Source organism: Emys orbicularis, chromosome 21, assembly GCF_028017835.1.
Source record: "Emys orbicularis isolate rEmyOrb1 chromosome 21, rEmyOrb1.hap1, whole genome shotgun sequence".
NCBI classification, from domain to species: Eukaryota; Metazoa; Chordata; order Testudines; family Emydidae; genus Emys; species Emys orbicularis.
The window spans coordinates 20,827,342-20,847,785 of record NC_088703.1 but is presented as its reverse complement, the minus strand read 5'-3'; the positions used below and the strand labels follow the sequence as shown (position 1 = coordinate 20,847,785).

The 20,444-nt window shown below is 63.0% G+C and overlaps 1 protein-coding gene across 1 annotated transcript; it reads left to right on the top strand.

Moving 5' to 3' along the window:
• Positions 1-1,511: 1,511 nt before the first annotated feature.
• LMTK3 (lemur tyrosine kinase 3) lies at positions 1,512-15,282 on the top strand. The gene is made up of 15 exons (XM_065420876.1): positions 1,512-1,599; positions 3,684-3,817; positions 3,951-4,101; positions 5,541-5,617; positions 6,077-6,195; positions 6,890-6,977; positions 7,515-7,663; positions 7,994-8,078; positions 8,665-8,786; positions 9,191-9,340; positions 10,412-12,828; positions 13,375-13,697; positions 14,175-14,289; positions 14,634-14,867; positions 15,266-15,282. Exons 1-15 carry the CDS (start codon positions 1,512-1,514, stop codon positions 15,280-15,282), a joined length of 4,269 nt encoding a protein of 1,422 aa, XP_065276948.1.
• Positions 15,283-20,444: the final 5,162 nt, after the last annotated feature.

The window sequence follows — 20,444 nt, the reverse complement described above, 5'->3', positions numbered from 1 at the left end:
TGTGTGTGAGCAGCATATGTGTGACAGTCAGTATGTGTGCAAGTCTTGTGTGTGTGTGTGACAGTCAGGGTATGTATGAGCTGTGTGTGTGCCAGCCATGGGTGTGTGACACTGTCAGTGTATGTGCAAGCTGTGTGTGTGTGTATGAAACTGTCAGTGTGTGTATGAGCCATGTGTGTACTTGACACTGTCAGGGTGTGTGTGAGCCATGTGGGTATGTGACAGTCAGTATGTGTATGAGCTGTGTGTGTGACAGTGTGTGTGCAAGCCATGTGTGTATCTGACACTGTCAGGGTGTGTGCGAGCCATGTGGGTATGTGACAGTCAGTGTGTGTATGAGCTGTGTGTGTGACAGTGTGTGCGCGAGCTGTGTGTGTATGTGACACTGTCAGGGTGTGTGCAAGCTGTGTGTGTGACAGTCAGGGTGTGTGCGAGCCGTGTGTGTATGTGACACTGTCAGGGTGTGTGCAAGCCATTTGTGTGTGTGTGTGTCCCATTGTGTATGTGACACTGTGCGTGTTTGCGCATGACACCTCTACCCAGCCCTTTTTCCCCACCTTAGCTTGGGGAATCCCCTGGCAGCTCCCCCCACACCCTGCACCCCCAAACTCCATCCTCTCCCCAAAATCCCCCCCCCCACACACACCCTCCCTCCCCATCCCTCTCCCACAGTGCCCTACTGCTGTTGAGGCTGGTACCAGGGAGAAGGTAACCATGGAGACGCTCCCCCCCTCCATCTCCTGCATCTCTCCGCCCTCCCCCTCTCCCTTCCTCTCTCCTTTCTTTGGGCTTCTGGCCCTGACGGACAGCTCCCGGGCCCAATCCGCGAGCCCGGCGGCGGGGCGGGGGGGGTGTCTGTCCGAGGGGGTGGGTCTTGTCTCCATCAATTCCAGCAGCCGAGCTCCCCAGCCAGGCGGATGCCGAAATCAGCCAGCCTCCCATTGGATTTGATCCTCCTTTTCTTCTCCCCTTCCCCCCCTTCCACTTCCCCGCCCCCCCCACCCCTGGCAAAGTGGGGGGGAAACCCAGACGTCTGCCCGGATCTCCCCCCCCAGTCTTCCTTTCCACCCTGCATCCCACCCTCCCCAATTCTCCTCCTCCCCCCGTCTATTGTTGGCATGGGCATAACCCGCGTCTGATCCGTTCTATTGCTTGGCCCCAGCCAGCCCTCCGCTGGGCGGATTGGCCCCTTCCCTCCTTCCCCTTGGGGCCCTGAGGCGGAGGAAGGAAGGAAGATGCTTCGGGATGAAAAGCAGGTAGCAGCCGAGGCCAGGCCGGCCCATCTTCCCGGCGATGCGAAGCCGGGGTGCCCTCCGGCCCGGGTCCCCCTCGCCCCTTCGGATGCGTGAAAGCCACCAGGTGTGTCCCCCCTGTCCCGCGCACCTGCCCCGTTTCGGGTGGCGTGGCCCGTGCCTGGCTTCCCTCCCCCGGGTCCCCCCTGCTCTCCCCCCGGACCTAGGCCGTCTCCCCGCCTGTGGTCCCCGCCGATCGATGCCCGCCGAGCCCCGACAATGCTAAGGCAGGGGCCCGTCGTCCTGCTGGCCGCCTCCATGTCGTATTTCAACCCGGACAGAGCGTTAGCAGCGCCGCTGGAGAACGGTGAGCACCAGGGCCTGGACGGCCTCTCTGGAGTCTGGGCACGTGGAGGGGACAGGTCCCCCGGCAGATCCCCCCCTCCGATCCTTCCACCTCTCCATCCCTCCTCTGCTTCCTTCTTCCCTTCCGTTACTGTAACCGGCTTACCGTTCCTCCTCAATCCCTTCCTTCGCTCTAACCTGCTTTTCATTCCTCCTTCATCTCTTCCTTCGCTCCCTCCCTCTGCCATCCCCTTCCTCCTTCATCCCTCACCATCCCTTTCCTCCATCCTCTGTCCCCTTCCTCCTTCATCCCTTCCTTCGCTCCCTCCCTCCGCTGTCCCCTTCTTCCTTCATCCCATCCTTCGCTCGCTATCTCCGCCGTCCCCTTCCTCCTCCATCCCTTCCTTCGCTCCCTCCCTCCGCCGTCCCCTTCCTCCTCCATCCCTTCCTTCGCTCCCTCCCTCCGCTGTCCCCTTCCTCCTCCATCCCTTCCTTCGCTCCCTCCATCCGCCGTCCCCTTCCTCCTCCATCCCTTCCTTCGCTCCCTCCATCCACCGTACTTCCTCCATCCCTTCCTTCGTTCCCTCCCTCCACCGTCCCCTTCCTCCTTCATCCCTTCCTTCGCTCCCTATCTCTGCCGTCCCCTTCCTCCTCCATCCCTTCCTTCGCTCCCTCCATCCGCCGTCCCCTTCCTCCTCCATCCCTTCCTTCGCTCCCTCCATCCGCCGTACTTCCTCCATCCCTTCCTTCGTTCCCTCCCTCCACCGTCCTCTTCCTCCTTCATCCCTTCCTTCGCTCCCTCCCTCCGCCACCCCCTTCCTCCTTCATCCCTTCCTTCGCTCCCTCCATCCGCCATACTTCCTCCATCCCTTCCTTCGTTCCCTCCATCCGCCGTCCCCTTCCTCCTTCATCCCTCCACCATCCTCTTCCTCCTTCATCCCTTCCTCCTTCATCCCTCCACCGTCCCCTTCCTCCTTCATCCCTTCCTTCGCTCCCTTCCTCCGCCGTCCCCTTCCTCCTTCATCCCTGTGCTGTCCCCTTCCTCCTCCATCCCTTTCTTCGCTCCCTCCCTCCGCTGTCCCCTTCCTCCTTCATCCCTTCCTTCGCTCCCTCCCTCCGCCGTCCCCTTACTCCTTCATCCCTTCCTTCGCTCCCTCCCTCCGCCATCCCCTTCTCCCTCCATCCCTTCCTTCGCTCCCTCCCTGCCGTGTCCCATTTCTCCTTCCTTAGCTCTATTCCACCTGCTTTCCACCCCTCCATTGGGCACCACCTGTTTGTGCGCCCTTCCCTTCTGCTGAAACCAACCCCGTCACTTCGAGTGTCATTTGGGGAGTTGGGTCGGGATGGGGGTTTTCCTCCCCCGCAGCTGGGTTGTAAGTTTCTCTCCTTAGGTGGCCAGGCCCGTCCCCTCCACACAGCGGATTAGTCAGTCCCGGGCTAGTGACATGTGTTGTGTGGCTGCAGGAGGGTGGGGGATGGGGTGTTGGGAGTTGGGGCGCTGGGGGGGGGCGCTATGGGTTTTAGGGGGAGGGGAGAGGTCCACATTTCTGGTGGCTGGGCCTGTTGGGCCACTGATCCGTGGAGCCCTGGCATGACTGGAGTTTGTGGGGCTTGGGCCTGGTTCCCAGCAAGTTGGTTGAGGGGACGGTCTGGGTCCAGTCCCCGGAGCAGATGTTTGGGGGCGGTTCTGGGCCAAGTTTCGGGAGAGGTAATGGGGTGCAACAGCTGTCGGCTTGATGCCCGGTGGGTGAGTTGCAGGCAGTGTCTCGGCCTGGTTACTAGTGGGGCAGTTGGGGGTCAAGGCTCAATTCCTACTCAGTGATTTGGGGAGGGGTCTTGGCCCAGTTCCTGATGGGTGAATTCAGAGGAGTCCCCAAATCGTGCATTTGCCACGAATTACCATTTCAATTGGGGCTGGGCGTTATTTGCCCTATAATGCCCAGAACTGGTCGCTGTTCCGATGGGGTTTTCCTCACAGAGCTCAATCAAGACAGTCATCTCAGCACCACACAAGGAATCCCTGTATAACCAACCCCCATGCCCCGCCCCAGAGGGGCTGCATCTCAGTGCCGGGCGGGTTCTTACTCTCATTTCTCTCTCCCCTAGATGGTCTGTCCCAAGGCCGGTTCCCTCTTGCCCCCCCGTATGCCGTGGTCTTGATCTCCTGTTCAGGTCTCCTGGCCTTCATCTTCCTCCTCCTCACCTGCCTGTGCTGCAAACGGGGCGATGTCGGCTTCAAGGTGAGAGGCGGCTGGGGAGGAGCACGGCTGGGTGTTTGGATTTGTGGTTCCCGGGCCATATGCTTAGAGAGACATAGACCCTAGAATGGATATCCCAGGTCCTCATGCATCCCTGTCTGTCTGTGCCCTGCAGGAGTTCGAGAACCCAGATGGGGAGGAGTATTCGGGGGAATACACGCCACCTGCCGAGGAGACCTCATCGTCCCAGTCCATCCCAGACGTCTACATCCTGCCGCTCTCTGAGGTCTCGCTCCCAGCTCCCAACCAGCAGATGCCCAAGACAGGTAGGGGACATGCTTGTCTCCCAACTGGGTGTGACACATGCCCGGACTGTGGGGATGGGGTGGATTGGAAAACCAGATTCTAGGTTATCCAGTGGGAATGGGCTATGTTAGCTTGGTTCTAGGCTAGTCAATGGGGACTGGGTGGCTCTGGTTCTTGGTTAGTCAATGGACAAGGGGAAGTTCTGGTTCTAGACTAGTCTATGTAGGCAGGGAGGGTCTGGTTCTAGGCTAGTCAGTGGGATTGGTGGTACTGGTTCTAAGCTAGTCCATGGGGAGGCACTGGTTCTAGACTACTCAACTGGGATGTGGTGACTCTTGTTTTAGGTAGTTGACAGGGATGAGAAAGCTCTGGTTCTAGGCTAATCAACATGGAAGAGGTGATTCTGGTCAATGGAGATGGATGGACTCTGTTTCCAGGCTAGCCAGTGGGGATGGCGTGACTCTGGAAATAAGGTTATAAGTTACCCAGTGAGAGTCGAGAAACTATTTGTAGACCCTCCACTGTGGATAAAATTACTCTAGAAATCAGGATCTAGATCAGCCACTGATGATTTATTAGGTCAAAACTAAACCAGACAAAGGAGCTGAAATGGCTGCAGCCTTGAACTAGCAGACACAATGACATTAGATACCACACTCAGGATCAGCAGATAGGGCAAAAGACCACAGAACCATGTTCTAGACTACCCAATGAGAATGCAGAGATTCTGGTAACCACATTCAACACTAACCAATGAAGATTCAGAGACTGAAGGTTGGGATCTAGAGTAGCCAGTGTAGATGCAGCAAATCAAGAAATCGGGTTCTAGACTAACCAATGAGGCAGCAGTGACACTATAAAGCAGGCTCTAGACTAACCAGATGTTGGAAAGAGGGTCTAGACTAACGATGTTCTAGCTTAGTTATCCTGGATGCAGACACTCTGGAAATCTCTTAATACACAAGTAATATTCTAGACTAACTAGTGTGGACAAAGCAGCTCTGGACACAGTGTTCTAGATTAGTCTATGACACTAGGGTTTCATTAGAAAAAAATGTTCTGAGGCGCAATGACTCTTGCAACCCGATTCTAGACCATTGAGGTTCTAGAGGAGCAAATGCAGATGAAGCCACTCTAGAATGCACGTTCTAGACTAGCAATTGAGGTGTCTGTTCCATTAGAAGCCATGTTCTAGATGACCCAACGGGGATGCAGTGACTCTGGGAACGTGGTTCTAGATTAGCCAGTGATTCTGGAAGCCGCATTGTGGATGAGCTGATGGCCCATCTTCCTGGGGGGGCCTGAAGGAGTATCGCGACCTGCTGGTCCCAATCCCTTTCCTGCTGGGAGGAGGGATAGGATGAAGGTGGGTAGGGAGCCGTCACGGGAGCTCCCTTCTCCCTGGTGGAGCTGCTGGCAGGGTTCAGCCCCCTCCTCACCCTCCTGTGTCCCCTTCCAGACCTAGTGAAGCATCTGGGCTTGAGCCGGCAGCACCTCAGCTACCTGCAGGAGATCGGGAACGGCTGGTTTGGGAAGGTGAGTGCGTCTCCCCTGCCACTTCGCTATCTGCTGCCCCGGCCTCTACAGGTGTCACATCCAGGGAGTGCCTGCTCCCACCCATCCCCAGAGCAGGGACTGGCTGGCTCAGGGGGCGGGGAATGGGGCATGGGGCCTGTCTCCTCTAGGGGGTGCCGGCTCCCATCCGGCCCCAGGGCAGGGACTGGCTAGCTCAGGGGGGTGGGGAATGCGGCACAGGGCCTTTCCCCTCTAGTGACAGGGAGCTGACACCCCAATTTGTGGCCCCCGTGTGAAACAAGTTTGCTGGGTCTCAGCAGCCCCCGTGCCAGAGAGGTCGAGGGCTGGACGGGCCTCAGAGACTGCACTCCAATCTGCCCTCTGATGGGGGGTCCCCAGCACAGGCGGAGGCATGGGGGGGGGAATGGGGACCCATTGGGGCACAGACCCTGCGTTATGGCTGTCAGCTCTGTCTCCTAGGTGATCCTGGGGGAGATCTTCTCAGACTTCACCCCAGCCCAGGTGGTGGTGAAGGAGCTCCGGGTCAGCGCCGGACCCCTGGAGCAGAGGAAGTTCCTGTCGGAGGCTCAGCCCTATCGGTAATTAGGGGATGGGGGCACCCCAGAAGTGGCTGCATCTCAGCACTGGGCGAGGGGTCCCGTATACCCAGCCCTCATGCCCCACCCCAGAATCAGCCGCATCTCAGCATCCTTAAACCACAAAGATAAGAGGAGGAAATGCAGTGGTGTGAAAGCAGCCCACGGTGGTCCTGCTTGGACCCAGACATACTGAGATTGCGGGCGGGGCTTGCTACACCCGTGTTTAAAGCCACAGGGTCGAGATAAAAGTCCCACAGCTAAAAATCACCCACCCCCCCGCCTGACCCCTCCTTCCCCAGCCCGGCAGTATGGGAGGATCTGGGAAGGGACTGAGGCCGGACGGGATTTGGGGGATCTAGTCACTGGGATCGTCCCCCGCTCCTCTCCGCTGAGGATCCCACAGCGTCTTCCAGCCGTTCGGGAAACTTCCGGCCCCTTGCGGAAAGGGCAGGAGCCTCCCCCCCAACGTTGCGGAGGGGGAAATCGAGGCACACAGGGGAGGGGCTTGCCCAGACCAAGTCATTTTCAGAGCTGCCGAGAGAACCCAGGAGTCCTGGCTCCCAGCCCCCTCCCCACTCTAACCACCAGATAGAATGCCGGGATAGAACCCAGGCGTCCGGGTGCTGCTGTTGCCATGAGGAATGACAGTGCTTTCTCTCTCTCTCCTTCCCCCCCCCCCCCCGCCGCTTTGAAGAAGCCTTCAGCACCCCAACATCCTGCAGTGCCTGGGGCTGTGCACGGAGACCATCCCCTTCCTGCTCATCATGGAGTTCTGCCAGCTGGTGAGCACAGGCGGGGGCTGCCGTGGGGATTGGGGGGGGGGAGTGAGAGCGCTGCCCCCTAGTGGCTGGGCTCATAACTGCTCTGTGTGTGTGTGTGTCCCGCTGCTCCCTGGTGGCTGGGTTTAGAACTGCCGTGTGTGTGTGTGTGTCCTGGTGGCTGGGATCAGAACGCCCCGCTCTGTGTGTGTGTGTGTGTGTGTGTGTGTGTGTGTGTGTGTGTGTGTGTGTGTGTGTCCTGCTGCCCCCTGATGGCTGGGATCAGAACGCCCCGCTGTGTGTGTGTCCGAGAAGGGGAGTGTGCCCTCTCCTGAGGGCAGTGCACACTGCCGACCTGTGTGTCATAGCCCCATAATGCCGGAAGCTGGGTGGGGAGTCTCCACTCCACCAGCTGCCGTGGCTGGTGCTAACGAAGCTGGGGGCTCCAACGTTGCTCCCGGTTGCTGGAGGGGTACAGTGGCCCCCATGGGGTCCCCGGTGCCCCCATCCGTGCCCCGGCATGCCTGACCTCCCCCCCCCATCCCTCCCCCGTCACCCCAGGGCGACTTGAAGCGCTACCTGCGAGCCCAGTGCCAGGCAGACGGGATGACCCCCGACCTGCTGACCCGCGACCTCGGCACACTGCAGCGCATGGCCTATGAGCTCACCCTCGGGCTGTTGCACCTGCACAAGAACAACTACATCCACAGGTGAGCGCCCGGACGCCGGGGTTCTCTCCCGGCCGTGGGAGGGGAGGGGATTCGGGGGGTTAGAGCCCGGGGGGGGGGGGCTGGGTGCCAGGACTCCTGGGTTCTATCCCACCTCCGGGAGGGGAGGCGGATCTAGAGGTTAGAGCAGGGAGGACTGGGGGCCAGGACTCCTGGGTTCTTGCCCACCTCTGGAAGGGGAGGGGGATGGCGGGGTTAGAGCGGGGGGTGTCTGGGAGGCAGAGCTCTCCCCAGGGCAGGTGGGACACAGACGGGGTGTCCCATGGGGATGCTGCCTGCAGCTGACTGGGGTCTCCCCACGTTTCCCCACAGCGACCTGGCCCTGCGGAACTGCCTGCTGACCTCCGACCTCACCGTCCGTGTCGGCGACTATGGCCTCTCGCACAACAACTACAAGGTGAGAGCCCTGGGGTGGGGGTGGGGCATGGGGCCTTTCCCCTCTAGGGGGCGCCGGCTCCCATCCGGCCCCAGGGCAGGGACTGGCTGGCTCAGGGGGGCAGGGAATGGGGCGCGGGGCCTTTCCTCTCTAGGGGGCGCCGGCTCCCATCCGGCCCCAGGGCAGGGACTGGCTGGCTCAGGGGGGCAGGGAATGGGGCGCGGGGCCTTTCCTCTCTAGGGGGCGCCGGCTCCCATCCGGCCCCAGGGCAGGGACTGGCTGGCTCAGGGGGATGGGGAATGGGGCACGGGGCCTTTCCCCTCTAGGGGGCGTCGGCTCCCACCCGGCCCCAGGGCAGGGACTGGCTGGCTCTGGGGACGGGGAATGGGGCACGGGGCCTTTCCCCTCTAGGGGGCGCTGGCTCCCATCCGACCCCAGGGCAGGGACTGGCTGACTCAGGGGGGTGGAGTTGGGGCATGGGGCCTTTCCCCTCTAGGGGGCGCTGGCTCCCAACCGTCCCCAGGGCGGGGACTGGCTGGCTCAGGGGACTCGGGGGCGGGGGGGGGGGTGGTTTCCTGCCCAGTGCTGACCCCTCCCCCCCGCGCAGGAGGATTATTACATCACCCCTGACCGGCTGTGGATCCCGCTGCGCTGGGTGGCGCCGGAGCTGCTGGACGAAGTTCACGGGACGCTCGTGGTGGTGGATCAGAGCAAGGAGAGCAACGTCTGGTGAGTCCCGCAGTGTGTCCTGGCGCCTTCTGCACCCTGCTACGCCCCCGGGCAGCCGGGACCGCCCCCAGCCTCTGGGGCAAAGGGTCAGTGAGGGGGAAGCTTTGGGGGGATCGCTGTCCCAGAGCTACCTGTTCTACATGGCTGTTAACCAGCCCCCGCACCCACGCCAGATGGGCCGCATCCCAGCATCGGGTGAGGGGTCCCCGTGCCTGCCCCACCCCAGAGTGCCTGCATCTCAGTGCCGGGCGAGGGGTCCCCGTATATCCAGCCCCACCCCAGAGGTGGCTGCATTTCAGTGCCGGGCGAGGGGTCCCCGTATACCCACGCCCCACCCCAGAGCTGCTGCATCTCAGCGCCGGGCAAGGGTCCCTGCACTCACCCCATAACCCTGCTCTGCCCAGGTCCCTGGGGGTGACGATGTGGGAGCTGTTTGAATTCGGCAGCCAGCCCTACCGGCACCTGTCGGACGAGGAGGTTCTCGCCTTCGTCATCAAAGAGCAGCAGATGAAGCTGGCCAAGCCACGCCTGAAGCTGCCCTACTCTGACTACTGGTGAGTGCTGGGTCCCTGCCCCACAGCTGCCCCACCTCCCTGGCAGGTCCCAGTGGGGAGCTGGCTGGCCACGACCCTAGCCTGGTACAGCCGCTCCGTAGGGCTGAGGACCACCGGACTCGGTGTGCGCCTGACGGGCTCTTCCATCGCTGACAGCTGCAGGTGGTTCCTGGCTGGGCTGTCACTGGGGCCCGTCACTGCTCCATTTCTCCCATTCGTCTTGTCCTGCTTTGCTCTGTGTCTCCGGCTGTTCTCTTCTGACTGTTCTTCTTTCTCTCCAACTGGTCCTCTGCCTCCCTCTCTCTGAGTGTTTTTTTCTGACTGTTCTTCCGTTTCCGACTGTTCTTCTGTCTCTACAGATGTTATTTTCTACTTTTCTTGGGGGGTTTTCTGGCTGTTCTGTCTCTGGCTGTTTTTTCCCCTCTTGCTCTTTCTGACTTCTGTTTCTCCAGCTGATGCTTCTGACTGTTCTTCTCTGTCTCTTTGGCTGTTATTTTCGGACTGTTTTTTCTGTCTCTCTTGATTTTTTCTGTCTTCTGTTACCAACTGGTCTTCTGTCTCTACAGCTGTTATTTTCTTACTGTTCTTCTGCCTCTCTGTCCAGCTGTTCTCTCTGGCTGTTATTTCCTGACTGTTTTCTCTCTCTCCAGCAGTTCTTCTGTCTCTCTCTCTGACAGGCTGTTTTTTCCCCCCTGACTGTTCTTCTGTCTCTCTCTGAGTTTTTTTCTGGATGTTCTTCTGCATCTTTCTGACAGTTCTTCTGTTTCTTTGGCTGTTACTTTCTGACTGCTCTGTCTGTTTTCTGATTGTTCTGTCTCTTTCTGGCAGTTGTTTTCAGACTGTTCTTTCCCCTCTCTCCAGCTGTTTCTCTGTCTCTCCGGCTGTTGTTTTCTGCTGCTCCTTCTGTGTCTCTCTGGCTGTTCTTCAGTCTCTACAGCTGGCTTATTCCCGACTCTTGTCTCTATCTCTCTGGTGGTTATTCCACCTCTCCAGCTGTTCTTTTTCCGACTGTTGTTCCCTGACTGTTCTGTCCCTCCCTGCCCTGACCGCCCCCTCTCCCTCCCATTGCAGGTACGAGGTGATGCAGTCGTGCTGGCTGCCGGCGCCACAGCGCCCCACACTGGAGGAGCTGCACCTGCAGTTGACCTACCTGCTGACGGAGCGCTGCCACGCGCAGGCGGAGGAGAGTTTCGAGTGGCGGTGGAACGCCCTGAAGCCCAAGCGCTCGCCGGCCGCCTCCCCCCCACGCCGGCGCCGCTCGGAGGAGATCTCGGCCTACCCGCTGCTGGATGGCTTCCAGGGGGCCGACCTGGACGACGTCCTCACTGTCACCGAGAGCAGCCGGGGGCTCAACTTCGAGTACATGTGGGAGAAGGCCCGGCTGGGGCGCTGGAAGGCCGGCCCGGCCCCCGGGGCCACCCCCTCCAGCAACGGCGGCCTGGCCGTGCCCGGCGCCAACCCCTTCTACGAGGCGCCAGCGCGGCAGAGCCTGGAGACGCCCAGCGTGGTCCCAGTGATTAGCGCCCGCAGCCCCTCGGTCAGCAGCGAGTACTACATCCGGCTGGAGGAGCACGGCGATGGGGAAGGGCCCGAGGGCACCGTCGGCACCCCCAGCCCCATCTACGAGCGCCAATACGGGGTGCCCGGCTCCCCGCCGGAGCCCCTCTTCCCTTCCGACTGGGACCCCATTGAAGAGGGCCGGGGCAGCCCCCCGCCCCCGGCTCGCCACCACCTCCCCCACCTCCTGCCGGAGGGGCCGGCCAGCTGGGCCCCCGGTGCCACCAACCCCTTCATCTCGGTGTCCCGGGAGCCAGCCCGGCGCAGCGCCAACCCCTTCCGGGCCGAGATCCAGGAGACCTCGCTGACGGATCCGGCGCCGGGGGGCATCTTCCTGGGGGAGTCCCTGCTCCACGTGTACCAGGAGCTGGAGGAGCAGCAGCGTGGCTGGGACTGCGAGGGGCTGGAGGAGCGGGGGGCCGGGGAGACGCTGGCGGGGGACCCCTCGGAGTTCCGCCCCTCGCCCCCCTGGGACCGGGAGCCCTCCCTGATGGAGGAGCAGAGCTCGGCCGGCAGCACGGACGGGGAGGACGCCAGCAGCGGCGGGGACGGGCGCCGCAACCCCCTGCTCTGCCCGCTCTGCAGCCGGGGCGGGCGCTGCCGCTGCGCTCCGGGCCGGGGGGAGGTTGTGAGCGGCTGGAGCAACCACGCCCCCATCCCCCGGCCCCACCGCGACAGCTACGGCACCGAGGACGACTCCTCCCTCAAGGTGGAGCGGGGCTCCCTGGCCGACTGCCCCATCCTGCTGGGAGAGGGCCCCCCCGGGGCCGGAGAGGGCGGGGCCGGGCCGCTGGTCCCACCCCCTTTGGCTGGGGTGCCGCCCCCTCCCTCGGCGTTCTACGACCCACTGATGGGCGCGGCCGTGGTGAGCTACGAACTCCAGGACTACCCCAAGCGGGGGGTGGCTGGGCGGCCGCCGGGCTCGCCCTTCCCTGGCCTGACCACCGCCTGCTGCAGCGTCATCGTGCCGGTGGAAATCCCGCCCCTGGCCACGCTGGCGGAGAGCGCCGACGAGGAGACCATCGCCATCGTGCCCGAGGCCGCAGACGGCTTCGCGGCCAGGCCAGAGATTGGCCCAGCCCCAGTGGGCCGGCGGAGGGGCCCACTGGACTCCGGGGACTCGCTGGACCTCCCCTCCAACACCAGCTCCTCCGAGGGCTGCAGCCCGGCCTCCCGCTTCTCCTCGCCGGGCCAGAAGTTCCCCGACAGCGGCTACGAGACAGAGAGCACCTTCTCCCCGGAGCTCCTCGTCCGGGAGCCCGAGGAGGAAGAGGACGGGGAGCCGCCCGGGCAAGGGGATGCTGCCCAGCTGCCCCCCACGCCCATCTCGGAGTCCACCAGCGACCTGACGCTGTCGGAGGAGACGCCGGGGGCCGAGGAGGAGGCGGGCACGGGGTGGGGGCTGGCCACGACCCACCGGGACTCGGCCTATTTTTCGGACGGCGAGGCGGAGGGGGGCCGGGGGGAGGAGGAGGAGCCGGCGGTGGGGCAGGGCGGGGGGCAGCCGGCGCCGGCCAAATTGGAGGCCGGCTTCGTGGTGCAGGTGTGCAAGGAGCAGCTGCTGGTGTCGCTGCGGGAGAACATCACCCGCAACCTACTCTGCAACCACCGGGACCTGGGGACCCCGGCGTCCGGGGCCCCAGCTGCCAAGGAGGAGGCCGTGATCCGGCTCTGGGCCCTGGAGCCCGAGGGGGCCCGGGGCGCTGGAGACGAGCAGGAAGGGGGCGGCGGGGAGGTGGCAGGTGGGCCGCCCCAGGAAGAGGAGGAGGGGGCAGAGAGCGAGGAAGGGCAGCTGGACGGCCAGGGGGCGCCGGAGCTGAGCGGGGAGGCCCCTGTCCCCAGCCCCGAGGGGGCCAACCCGGTGTCTGAGCAGTCACAGCCCCACCTGGACTTCAGCACAGCAGGGAGCCCAGGCAGCGAGGACATCAAAGGTAGGGAGATGCCAGGGGTCGGGGGTGCCATCGGAGGGAGGGGGCAGGGACCGTCTCGGGGGAGGGATGGGGGCCATCTGGGGGGAGGGGGAGCCATCTAGGGGAAGGATTGGGGACCAACTGGGAGGAGGGGGAGCCATCTGGGGAAGGGTTGGGGACCATCTGGGGGGAAGAGGGGCTGTCGGAAGGACAGGAGAGGGATCGTCCAGGGGGAGGGGTACCCTCTGCGGGACAGAGGAAGGGAGGTGTGGGAGGATGGACAGAGGGATGGATGGAGGACTGGGGGTGGATGGACCAAGGTTGGGGGGGCAGTGGGGACAGTGGCAGGGATGGATGGAGGATGGGGGTGGGGACGGATGGAGGCCGGGAGGTGGGGGGGATGGATGGAGACCGGGAGGTGGGGGGGGGTGGATGGAGGGATGGATGGGACAGGGGTGCTCACCCCCTCTCACCCTTGAACTTTCACCTCCACCCTTCTCTCCCTTTGCCTCTCTACCCTGACCTTTGCCCCCCCATTCTTTCCCCCTGTCCCGTCCCCGCCTGCAGCCAAGGTCTCGCGCCTGTCGCTGGCGCTGCCCCCGCTGAGCCTGCAGCCCTTCGCTGCCCCGGGGGGGCGGAAGGGCTGTGGGGGGCTGGCACTGGAGGAGGAGGGGGCCGGGCGGGGGGCACCGGGGCCGGGCGAGGAGGAGGAGGATGAGGAGGCACCGGGTGTGGGGGGCGTCCCCATTGTGGTCAGCGACTCGGATGATGGGCGCAACCTGCGCGGGCTGCTCAAGTCCCCGCGCTCGGCCGAGGAGGCTGCCGAGCTGGACCGGAAACGCAAGATGGTGTCCTTCTTCGACGACGTTACCGTCTACCTCTTCGACCAGGTGAGGGCGGGGCCTGGGGCGGGGCCTGCGGAATGGGGCGGGGCCTGAGGGATGGGTCAGGGCCCAGGAACGGGGAATGGAAACGTGGTGTCCTTCTTCGACGACGTTACCGTCTACCACTTTGACCAGGTGAGGGCGGGGCCTGCGGGATGGGACGGGGCCTGCGGGATGGGACAGGGCCTGGGGGATGGGGCGGGCACCAGGGGACAGGGGGTGGACCAGAACCGCAAGGTCGTGTCCTTGTTTGATGGCGTCACCGTCTACCTCTTTGAACAGGTGAGGGCGGGGCCTGAGGGATGGAGGGCGGGGCCTGAGGGATGGAGGGCGGGGCCAAGAGAGCAGGGGGTGGGGTCTGGTGTAGGAAGGCGGGGACAAAGAATAGGGAGGAACCCAGGGTGTGGGGGTGATGGGAAGGGGGCGGGGCCAGGCCGGGGGTGGGCGGGGCCAACACACTAATTCTCCCCCATCTGCTCCTAGGAGACGCCCACCAATGAGCTGAGCTCGCAGAGCGGCCCAGAGGGCGAGGGCGGCACCAGCCAGGGCCCCGCGGGGCAGCCTGCCCTCGAGGCCTTCCCACCCGCCGACGGATTCAGTGAGCCCCACGCCACGGGGGTGGGAGTGGCTACCGGGGGGTGGGCAGGGCCAAGCCATCACCAATTATTTCATGGGCTCGTTTGCATATTTTAAAATGCTCGTTTGCATACACCATAAACAGCAGCTGCTGGTCGACGCCCCCTTGCCATGGTGCCCCAAGGTGGGGGGAGGAGGGAGCTGAGCCAGAGGGAGGTGGGGGCTCAAGAGGAGACGGGAGGGGCTAGATACAAGCCAGATATCCCCAGGGGAAGGGGGCGTTGGCTGTGCCGACCAGTGGGAGAAGGGGCATTGGCAGTGGGGTGCGGCTGGCCACGCCCCCTCTCACCCTCCCCCTGCCCCCAGGCAGCAGCTTCGAATGGGACGACGACTTCCCACTGATGGCCCAGAACCCGTCCTTCGTCTCAATGGTGACGGACCCCAGCTCGGGGGCCCCCCCAGCGCCGCCCCCCGCGCTGCTCCCGGCCAAGGGGGCGGAGCCCAGCCTGATGGACGCCCTGCGCTTCTCCCGCTTCACCGTCTCCCCCGCCCTCGAGCCCCACCTGGCCCCCCGCGAGACCGAGCTGGCGCCCACAGCCAGTGAGTGAGACGGGAGACCAGGGTGATGGGCCCATGGGGCTGATCTGGGGGCAGGGAGGAGGCAGGATACTGGGGTAGATGGGCCCATGGGGCTGATCCAGGGGTAGGGAGGAGGCAGGATACCAGGGTAGATGGGCCCGTGGGGCTGATCTGGGGGCAAGGAGGAGGCAGGATACCAGGGTAGATGGGCCCATGGGGCTGATCCAGGGGTAGGGAGGAGGCAGGATACCGGGGTAGATGGGCCCATGGGGCTGATCTGGGGGCAGGGAGGAGGCAGGACACTGGGGTAGATGGGCCCATGGGGCTGATCTGGGGGCAGGGTACTGGGGTGATGGGTCCATGGGGCTGATCCAGGTCTTTTTGCTCTGTCCTTCTGCTCCTCTCTCCTTCTCTTCCAGACCCCATTGAGAACTGAGGCGGGGACCTGCCCCCAGCAATCAGGGACTCCACGGGATGGCGCTGGGCCATTGCCCCCCCCCCCGCACCCTCACCCCCTGGCCTGACTGGGAAACGCATGCGCCAGGCGTGTTCTGGGGGACACAGAGACTCCTTTTTGGCGCCCGGCTGGAGGGGGGCGGCGCGACCAGCATTTTGGGGATCCCTCCCCCCCGAGCGTCCCCACAAGGACTCGCTTCTCTGGACAATTTTTTTACAGTGACTCAGCTGATGGGGGCAGCCAGGCTGCTGAATGTACCCGCCCCCCCGTGCCCCTCTCTGCCCCCTTCCCCCCACGCGGGAGTTTGCTGTCAAAACTGTCTTGTGCCAAATCCAACCTCAAGGGGCAGCGAGCTATGTATCGGGATGTGGGGGCTGGGATTGGTCCCCCTACCGGTTTAACTCTGTGTCTCAAGCAAAGGGGGGGAAACGCCCCGTAACTCATCAGCAATGGGGGGCTCCCCCCAACCAGCCTTGCCCCCCCGCTGTGGAATGTAGGCCCCAAAGCTGCCGCCAGCTTCCCCCTCTTGGCACCAGACGCCGCCTGACGGATGGACAGATGGACAAGGGGGGGGGGCATCGTTATCCAGACACCTTTGTGCCCCCCCCCAGGATGTGCACTGAGGATGGAGCCCCCACCCCCTGCAGCTGGCGATCAGCTGGGGCCCCGGGATTCAGCGGGGAGGGGGAATGAAGGTGGGGGGGGGCAGGAAGAAGGTTTGTCTAAAAGGTCTGACGCTCACTGGTTGGTACTGGGGGCCGAGCGGAGACCCTGGGCTGGTGCAGGTGGCTGCTGGGTTATTACCGGCACTGGAGGGGGGGGCATCACTGGTTTATACTGGGAACCTGATGGAGTCGGGGGGGGGGGAGGTTACAGAGCCTGTTGCAGGGGAGGGTCACTGGCTGTATTTTCTAGTCCTGGGGGCCCACCCCCTGCCTTTGGCCCATTGGGGTTGCATGGGGTTAAGCAAGGGGCCTTTCCCCTCTAGGGGCCACCAGCTCCCATCTGGGCCCAGGGTGACGGACTGGCTCGCTCAGTGGGGCAAGGAATGGAACATAGGGGGCACATCTACCCAGTATCCTGCCCCCTCCCTCCCAGATCAGACCCATGGGTCCCTCTACCCCAGTGTCCAGCCCCCCTCCCTGCCACCCTGGATCAGACCCATAGGTTCCTCTACCCCCGTGTCGGGTCCCTCTACCCTGGTGTCCGGTCCCCCTCCCTGCCCCCCTGGATCAGATCTATGGGTCCCTCTACCCCGGTGCCCCGCCCCCTCGCCCAGCCCTATCTAGCCTGTGTCAGAAGTGGGCCTGGATTTCACCGGCATCCTCCAGCACATGTTTCTGGATCAGTTTGTCATTAAGGGGGGGGGGGAATCCACCTGCCCCCCCAAGAACCAAGCCCCCCCCCCCCCCCCGCCAGGCAGCTGCCAAACAAGGCCAGGTCTGTAAATACGTGGGCACGGGGAGACGCCTGGCGTCTCGCCCGGCGCCGCCTTCGGCCTGCTCCCGATTTGCCAAAATGAACAAAGAGATTAAAAAAGAGTGAATATTAAAACCCAAGTGTCTTCTACCCTCGAGCCAGCGAGTCATGGGGGAGGCTAGACACATGGATGGCGGTGGGGTTTGGGGGAGCGAGGTGTGTGTGGGGGAGGATGTGGGGCAACAGATGGAGGGGTCGAGTGCTGCGTTGTATGGGCTAGCGGGATGGAGCGGGTACGTGGGGGGGAGGTGTGGGGTACATGGGGGGGATGGCTGGAAGGATGCATGCAGGGACAAACAGAGCGGGTAGAAGGGACGAGACGGGCTCCCCCCGTGTTCAGTGAGGCCTCAGGCAGGGATTTAAATTAAACTTTATTAATATTGGGGTCAGAGGCAGCATTGTCCAAGCTACAGAAGGGCTTGCCCCAGCGCCCCCTGTACCCACCCAGAGCGCAGGGCCCAGACCCTCCAGCAGGGGGCACCAGAGACACACACATAAAGAGCGCAGGGCCCAGCCCCTCCAGCAGGGGGCGCCAGGGACACACACATAAAGAGCGCAGGGCCCGACCCCTCCAGCAGGGGGCGCCAGGGACACACCCAGAGCGCAGGGCCCGGCCCCTCCAGCAGGGGGCGCCACAGACAGCTGCACACACACACAGTTTAGTATCAGTCTAGGTGTAATTCCCACCGTCACATCAAGGCTGTAACAGAGCCCTCCCCCCCCCCCCAGCTCACAGCCTGGTGCTGCGCCCCCCATGTGTCCAGCAGGGGGCGCTGCACTCCCATGGGGCGGAGCATCCATGGTTCTATTTGATATAGTTCTGAATACAGCATCCTCCAGCCATAGTCTGGCGGCGGGGGGACAGAAGAGGGGTTATAGAGCTCAGCGCACCCCCCGCAGGTAGCCCAGCTGTGGGGCTGGGAACAGACAAGGCACTTTTCAGGGTGTCCGGGGTTGTTCCCACCCCAGGCAACTTGTGTCAGCAGGAGAGGGCTGGACATAGAGCAAAGGGGGGGAGGGGAGGTGGACACATAATGGACAGAGCTATGGGTGGTGGACAGACAGACAGCTGTTCGGGGTGTGCTGGGAGGGATGGATAGAGGGGGGTGTGGAAGAAGGAATGGATAGATAGTTAGATAGATACAGGGGTTGGGGGATGGATGGGGGGGAAGATGGATAGAGGGGGTGTGGAAGAAGGGATGGATGGATAGTTAGATAGATACAGGAGTTGGGGGATGGCTGGTTAGATATATACAGGAGGTGTGGGGGAAGATGGATGGATGGATAGAGGGGCAGGGGATGGACAAATGGATAGATACGAGGTGTGGGGGGATGGATGGATGGGGTGTGTGTGGGGGAGATGGATAGATAGAGGGGCAGGGGATGAACAGATGGATAGACAGAGGGGTTGGGGGATGGATAGAGGGGGTACGGAGGGAAGATGGATGGACAGATACAGGGCTTGGGGGATGGATGGATAGAGGGAGTACGGGGGGAAGATGGATGGATAGATACAGGGCTTGGGGGATGGATGGAGGGGTAAGGGGGGGAAGATGGATGGATAGATACAGGGGTTGGGGGATGGATGGATGGATAGAGGGGATGTGGAGGGATGGATGGACACATACCTAAAATCGTATTGATGGATGGCATTAGGAAGTGGAAATTTGCTGTAATATTTTTGAGGCCCATATTTGCCTCAGTTTCCCTCTGTGCTTTGCACGGCTCCCCCGTGGGGGCTGAAGGGTTACAAAGCTGCTCTCGGGACAGAGCTGGCCTCATGGGGGTGGGGCCATGGACCGCGGGGGGTGGAGTGAACAGGGTGTTAAAGAGGCAGCTGGAAGCGACCCTGATTGACGGAGGAACGACACAGCCAACGGGCCCCCGAGGATCAGGGAAGAACAGTCACGCTGGGGCCAACCCAGGGTCCCGCTGGCCCAGTGGCTTGTCGCTGCCAGTGGCCGGGGCCTGCTGCATCACGGAGAATGAACAGAACAGGGCGACTGTCGCGTGAGCACCCCCATCGGCCGCTCCTGGCTTCGGGCCGGCAGAGGTTTAGGGACACCCAGAGCCTGGGTTGCCCCCGTGACCACCAGTGCTGGACCCACTCTCGAACCCCGTTCGACTTTCGCCCTTCCCAGCATTCCCCGGCAGGGAGTTCCCCAGGTTGACGGTGCTGCCGTCGGTTTGTTTTCATTTCATCGGCTGAGCCCTGGTTCTCACCTCACGTGAAGGGGTAACTTGCACTTCCCCGTTCCCCGTCTCCATCCCCGTCCCGATTTCACAGCCCTCTCTCACATCCCCCTTCGCCGTCTCTGAACGGTGCCCGTCCTTTTCGTCTCTCCTCAGCCAGAAGCTGTTCCACCCCCGCATCATTTCTCTGACCTTCTCCACACCTTTCCCAACGCCAACAGATCTGTTTGGAGCTGGGGCGACCCGAACCGCCCGCCGTACTCAAGGGGTGGGCGCGCCCTGGGTTGATAGAGCGGCACTAGGGTGTTGTCTGTCCGATTCTCCCCCCGTTTCCTCACGGTTCCTAACCTCCTGTTACCTGCCGTTTGCAGCGAATGATCCCGACTCCGCCATCTCGGTCTCGGGTGGTACCTGCTCATCTAGATCCCTTCCTGGCGTAGGTCCGGCTGGGATGACGGTTTCCAGCGTCACGTTTCTCAACCCCACGTTTCAAGGCCCAGTCCCCCTGTTCGGTGAGATCTTTTGGGGGCTCTTCGCCGGGCGCTTTGGACTTAACGAGCCGGAGTCAGTTTGTCTCGTCTGCAAGTGTTTGCTCAGCGTCCGCCCCGTTTGCCTTTCTGAGTACGCTGCCCAGCCCAGACCCTGGGGGCCCCCCCATCTACCGCTCTCCGGTCTGAAAACTGCCCCTTTCCCCTTTGTCCCCTGTCTTTTAACCACCCCCTTCCCCCTGGGCCTAGCTGGCTTTGCTTCAGAGCCTTGTTCAAGGACGCTAGACCCACCCACCCCCTTGGCCACACGTCGGTTGCCCCCTCAGATTCCAGCCGCTGGGCGAGACAGGGATTTCCCTTCCCCACCGACCCGCCTTCACCCACCTCTGGGCGCCTTCTGCTCTGCCCTCGAGTTTCACCCCGTTGGCCTGGCACGGAAGCCAGGCTTAAAAACCGGCCTCCCGTTAGCCACCTGCCCCGGTTACATGCCACCTGCCGCGGGGCAATTCACCCCCCTGAGGAGGGGACGCTCCGGCCAGGAACCCAGCAGGGACAATGGCCCGAGGCAGTAGTGGATGGCGAACCTCTGGACTCCCCACATCCGGGCAGCGCTACCGGGGGGCCCTGCAGGGGATGAGGGGATCCCCCAGGCGGCTGGCTCTGGCGGGTCGGCTGGGCAGAGCTCCCAGGGGGAAGCAGGGGGGCTGGAGCCCAGGGGGGAAGGGCGGGGCCTCGGGCTCCTCCGAAGGCCTGGTGAAAAGCTAGGGCGTAGCAGCCCCCCTGGGGGAGCTGGGACCGATGGGTAGAGGGGTTGGCAGGGGGACGGATGTGTGCACAGGACAGACGGATAGAGGGGGGCATGGGGGCAGACAGAGGAGTGCAGAGGGGATGGATGTGTGTAGGGGGACGACAGAGGGGTGCAAGGGGGGACGGACAGATACACACGTAACCCATAGCAGAGCCCTCAGGAGGCATTTCTAT